Source organism: Oncorhynchus gorbuscha, unplaced genomic scaffold (genome assembly GCF_021184085.1).
Source record: "Oncorhynchus gorbuscha isolate QuinsamMale2020 ecotype Even-year unplaced genomic scaffold, OgorEven_v1.0 Un_scaffold_3073, whole genome shotgun sequence".
NCBI classification, from domain to species: domain Eukaryota; kingdom Metazoa; phylum Chordata; class Actinopteri; order Salmoniformes; family Salmonidae; genus Oncorhynchus; species Oncorhynchus gorbuscha.
The window spans coordinates 10,001-15,864 of record NW_025745167.1 but is presented as its reverse complement, the minus strand read 5'-3'; the positions used below and the strand labels follow the sequence as shown (position 1 = coordinate 15,864).

The window sequence follows — 5,864 nt, the reverse complement described above, 5'->3', positions numbered from 1 at the left end:
GATCAGATCAGTGCAATCGTATATTTACATAACAATTGGTCAGTTCTATCCACAATCCTTGGGACGTCCCTACCTTAAACGTCTAACCCTTAACCCGTTTAAATTTCAACTTCAATGGGGCAGGGACGTCCTAAGGATCTGAAAAGCACGAACCCATGAGAATGGTATGTTTCACATCCCATCATGCATTGCAGTGTGGTGTAGCTATATTATTATTTTTAGAATACAAACTATGCACACCTTGGGTTATCGAAACGTTTTAAACACATTTCAATCATAATATATTACTATTGCACACAAATTAGCATCACACTGTACCGCGACGTTATTATGAACCGTCTCCGTGAATTGTATCTTTTGTGGTGGCTACCTTGCCTTTTTCAAGATTTGAATCAGCTTTGCGCAGTGGCAGTATCGTAGCCTATGAGGTCTATCCGAGGCGCGATTATTGCTAGTTGAAAACTTTACCCAATACCCCGCCGTGACGACTTGAAATATAGTCGGCATTGGCAATTTTTGACGGTCTCTAAGGAGACTGATATTCTTGTTGAAAGTAAAGAAGTTTGGAAGTATCTCGCAGTGGTGGTAATCTCTGTCTGGAGTTTATTGAATTTGGCGTTATTAAGTGTCTATTTGAGATTTGTGTTATCTCTGCACTTCCATGAAAATACGAATTGAACGTTTGAATTACATGCAGCGTGTAGGTCTAGCGTCCCAGTTATGCTACATACATCAGAGTGGTTTGTATCTAGTGGGAGTTTGTAGACAGTTTGTCCATTAGCGAACTCTGCCTCCGACTTTAGAGCTACTTCAAACTGGTATGGTTTCCCATTGATCATATTGTCTGTTTTTCCCCCGCTGTTTACCGGTAGTTGCTTTTATGTTGCTACTACTGAGTGAGAGCAGGAAAAATAAAAAGTACCCCAATAGAAAATGACTCAAGTAAAGTGAAAGTCACCCACTAAAATACTACTTGAGTAAAAGTCTTTGGTTTAAAAAAAAATACATGTAATTTTATAAAATATACTTAAATATCAAAAGTACAACTACAAATAATTTCTAATTACTTATATTATGCAAACCAGATAGCGCCATTTTTTGGATTTACGGAGAGCCAGGTGCACATTCCCAACGCTCAGACATATTTTACAAATGAAGCATGTGTGTTTAGAGAGTCCGCATGATCAGAGGCAATAGGGATGACCAGGGATGTTATCTTTAATAAGCACGTGAATTTGACAATTTTCCTGTCCTGCTAAGCGTTCAAAATGAAACGAGTACTTTTGGGTGAGAGGTTAAGGAATATGTATGGAGTAAAAAGCACAATATTTTCTTATGGATTGTAGTAAAGTAAAAGTAGCCAACAATATAAATAGTAAAGTACAGACCCCCAAAACTACTTTAGTGGTACTTTAAAGTTTTTTTGAATGTATTCTACAGTGGTAGATTAAAACACTGTAGAATAATGAACCAGATATTTCACCGGATGTATAAAACTTCATGTGAAGCATCCGTTTGGCGTTTCCACTCACTACCAAATATGGTGATGCGAGGAAGCCCAGTGCCCTGCAGTGGGTGTAGAATGATTTTTTGCCGAAATTCTGCACATTTACTAATCGATGAAGCTAGTGATGGGGAAACGAAGCTTTCTGAAGCATTCAGCATTTCCATACAATTGTGTCGAAAATAGGTTAATTTACACGAGGCTTTGATCAACATAGTGTACACTAGTGGCACCTGCTGGTCAAAATAAGCCTTTTCCTATTCTACCGAAACGAATACCAAACCAATCAGGTGGTGGTTATTCGACAAACTTCAAAATAAAAGAGAGCCGCACACTCTATGAGCTCAGATGCAAACATTTTATTACCAACGTTTCGACGGTGGTTATTCGACAAAACACATCTTTGGAGGTCATTGATAACGTGTTTCCGATAAAGCGATACAATATCGGCACACTGCTTAACGATTTCGACGCATGACTCCGAGCTCCCGGTATCAGACGTATCATCTTATCGCCATACATTTTTATGTTTCCAAAACTACAATCAGTAAAATAGTAGACTTTACCCTTTGCCAAAGTTTCTAAAACATAAAAATAAAAGTTATTTCAGAGTGCAAAGGGGGATTGAGTTATTGCACACGCGCACTGCACAGAGTCGTTCCAGCCAAGAAGTAGTAAATACTTTACCGTAAGTACTGCTGTTTGGTTGGCTAGCGCAATTGAATTGTTGTCTATGATGAGTACCTTTACATTATTTTGTGCAATATTGAAACCTGGAGTTCTGTGAGTGAGATAGATATTGGACATGCTTCTACCATTTTGCACCTTCAGGTATCCTCGTGTCGATAATATTGATCGCCATTATAGTTTTTTAACGCATTGACCTCAATCATTACGGTACAATTCTATGGTGACGTTCTTTCTCATTTCGTAGCCACAATGAAATATCACAATACGCCACTTTTTCTGTTTATAAATGTCATATGTGTAGGATTAATAGGCCGTCCTTCAGTGTATACTACTGACATTGTAGTCACTAGTATATATTGTAACCTAAATACCTAGCTAGCTACAGTGAGCTAGAACACAAGACGTAGATAGCTAGATTCATCAGCCGACTGCTACACATAGCTACCGCTAACGTTACCGGTTAGTTAGTTAAGTTACAGTGATACCGCCACGTCTTCTTAACCTCCCACTGGGCTACTGAGTGACTCTTTACAATGGCCGCTGCAAGAAAACGTACGCTATCGTGCATCGGAGATGTGAGAGACAGAAAAGCAAAGGTTATTAAAGACAGCGGTGAGAAGAGACACATCGCAGCCCTGATCCTGGCGAGGGGAGGCAGTAAGGGGATCCCCCTGAAGAATATCAAAATGCTCGCCGGTGTCCCCCTCATCGGATGGGTTCTGAGAGCTGCAGTGGACTCCAAACAGTTTGACAGGTAATTCAGTTCAATCTAACAGTCAAATGTCTTTCAATCTAACTACTGTATACGGAGTTGCTTTGATAGAAGCTTAGTAGGCTAGCTACATTACAACCCACATAAAAAATTCTAGTATACTATGATATTGATACCATAGTATTCACTGTAGTGTTTTTGTATTATTCAGTGTAGTGTATTATTTACAGTTAACTATAGTATACATATTGTAGTAAAATAACTAGTATATACTATAGTATCATGTAGTGTTTTGCGGACTGTAGTATTTATTATAGTGTTTTAGTTTTTATATCTTTGACATAGAAGTGGAGGCTTTCTCTCCTTACTAGATACATACTAAAAGAGCTAATTTCCCATAACCTGTAGGTAGATAGGACTGGGGTGTGAACCGATAGCCGCGTTTCAATCGGTTACGTCACATGCTCTGAGACCTTGAAGTAGTAGTTCCCCTTGCTCTGCAAGGGCCACCGCTTTTGTGGAGCGATGGGTAACTATGCTTCGTGGATGACTGTTGTTGATGTGTGCAGAAGGTCCCTGGTTCGCGCCCGGGTATGGGCGAGGGGACGGTTTAAAATTATACTGTTACAGGTGCATGGATAATATTGTTATTTGAAAGTTAGTGTACTGTCTCTGAATGAACCCCCTGGTTTGGGCTCGGTCACACAAGACTGGATTGCACTGATGTAGCCTACTTGTTACAAAGCCTGAGGGATCAACTTGTTCCGTTCTTTCTCCCAGTGTGTGGGTATCAACTGACCATGATGACATTGAGAAGGTAGCCAAGGCATGGGGAGCTCAGGTTCACCGCAGGAGCCCAGAGGTGTCCAAAGACTCCTCCAGCTCTCTTGACACCATCCAGGAATTCGCCAGATTAAACCCAGGTAGGGGGTGAATGTCAAGTGTATTTCCTTGATTCCATGTGATCAGATCTTCTGCTCCAATGTGCTGTGAGAAGGAGACAAGGAGGGAGTCGTGAGGAAGATTCTCTGTGGTTATTTTTTATTGTGACAGAACCACACCCTTTGTGACACTTCAACTATCTTTGTAATGACTGTTTGGCACCGCTTTGTTATAGATGTCAGCTGATAATGTAATATATGCAGAACTTGTTTAGCCACTAGCTTGACTAAGGCTCTGGGACGGCATGTATCAAGTATCTCAGAGTAGGAATACTGATCTAGGATCAGGTCCCCCCGTCCATGTAGTCTTATTCATTGTGATCTATGAGGCAACATTTGGGTTTATCCCAATAAAGTGGGACCCACTCAGTAGCTTCAATTGACAACAGTGGCAGCATATACACAATTATTCAAATCTCATACTGTTTCTCATATTCTTCTGGTATCTCATAGTCTGCTGTGTGTTGTCCGCCTCCAGAGGTGGAGGTGATCTGTCACATCCAGGCCACGTCTCCCTGCCTGCACCCCTTCCACCTGAAGGAGGCCCTGGAGATGATCACCAAGCAGGGCTTCACGTCCGTCTTCTCCGTGGTCCGACGACACCACTTCCGCTGGCAGGAGGTGAAGAAAGGAGGTACGGGACAGCCATGTGTTATGTTTAGGACCTCACAGGAGGTGAAGAAAGGAGGTACGGGACAGCCATGTGTTATGTTTAGGACCTCACAGGAGGTGAAGAAAGGAGGTACAGGACAGCCATGTGTTATGTTTAGGACCTCACAGGAGGTGAAGAAAGGAGGTACGGGACAGCCATGTGTTATGTTTAGGACCTCACAGGAGGTGAAGAAAGGAGGTACAGGACAGCCATGTGTTATGTTTAGGACCTCACAGGAGGTGAAGAAAGGAGGTACAGGACAGCCATGTGTTATGTTTAGGACCTCACAGTTAGACATGGTTTCCAGGATACAGATGAACCCTAATGCTGGATTAAAAAGCCAGATCAATGGAGAATCTCCATAGAAAATTATTTGTAGTCCAGGATTAGGCTTCATCTCTGTGGGGGAAAATCACCCCTAGGCTACTTTATAATTCCATCCCTCTAGAGTTGTGTGTATAAGGTAGTTGTTGTGGAATTGTTAGATTACTTGTTAGATATTACTGCACTGTCAGAACTAGAAGCACAAGCATTTCGCTACACTCGCATTAACATCTGCTAACCATGTGTATGTGACCAATGCAATTTGATTTGAAGTAGGGTCAGGAGTTTTTCCTGTCCACGTGACTGTATCACAATAGAGAGGTGGGGGTGTGAGTAAACAAGTGAGTTTGTCTCCTGACCAGGTTATAACCAGAAACCAGACTGTATCACAATAGAGAGGTGGGGGTGTGAGTAAACAAGTGAGTTTGTCTCCTGACCAGGTTATAACCAGAAACCAGACTGTATCACAATAGAGAGGTGGGGGTGTGAGTAAACAAGTGAGTTTGTCTCCTGACCAGGTTATAACCAGAAACCAGACTGTATCACAATAGAGAGGTGGGGGTGTGAGTAAACAAGTGAGTTTGTCTCCTGACCAGGTTATAACCAGAAACCAGACTGTATCACAATAGAGAGGTGGGGGTGTGAGTAAACAAGTGAGTTTGTCTCCTGACCAGGTTATAACCAGAAACCAGACTGTATCACAATAGAGAGGTGGGGGTGTGAGTAAACAAGTGAGTTTGTCTCCTGACCAGGTTATAACCAGAAACCAGACTGTATCCTATCATCTCATAATGATGATGTGTTCTCTCTCCTGTTCAGGTAGTGTCGCCACCCAGCCTCTCAACCTGGATCCATCCAACAGGCCCCGGAGACAGGACTGGGATGGAGAGCTGTGTGAGAACGGATCTTTCTATTTTTCCACCAGAGCCCTTATAGAGGAAGGTGTTTTGCAGGTAACTTTCACCAGGCCCCTAAGGGGACCCATATTCACAAAGCGCCTCAGGAAGGAGTGCTGGTCTAGGATCAGTTTTCCCTTTTCGA

General features: G+C 42.2%; 1 protein-coding gene and 1 non-coding gene across 2 annotated transcripts in view; both read left to right on the top strand.

Moving 5' to 3' along the window:
- Positions 1–394: 394 nt before the first annotated feature.
- On the top strand, positions 395–535 carry LOC124017677. The gene has a single exon (XR_006835516.1). It is a non-coding gene; the product is annotated as a U4 spliceosomal RNA (small nuclear RNA).
- A 1,385-nt stretch (positions 536–1,920) lies between these two features.
- Positions 1,921–5,864, top strand: part of cmasa (cytidine monophosphate N-acetylneuraminic acid synthetase a) — a gene marked incomplete at its 3' end in the record, with an annotated part of 7,354 nt that continues 3,410 nt past the window's right edge. Inside the window, 4 exon segments of the mRNA XM_046332946.1 lie at positions 1,921–2,948; positions 3,687–3,829; positions 4,326–4,481; positions 5,643–5,776. Of these exon segments, the coding sequence (XP_046188902.1) occupies positions 2,728–2,948; positions 3,687–3,829; positions 4,326–4,481; positions 5,643–5,776 (654 nt within the window).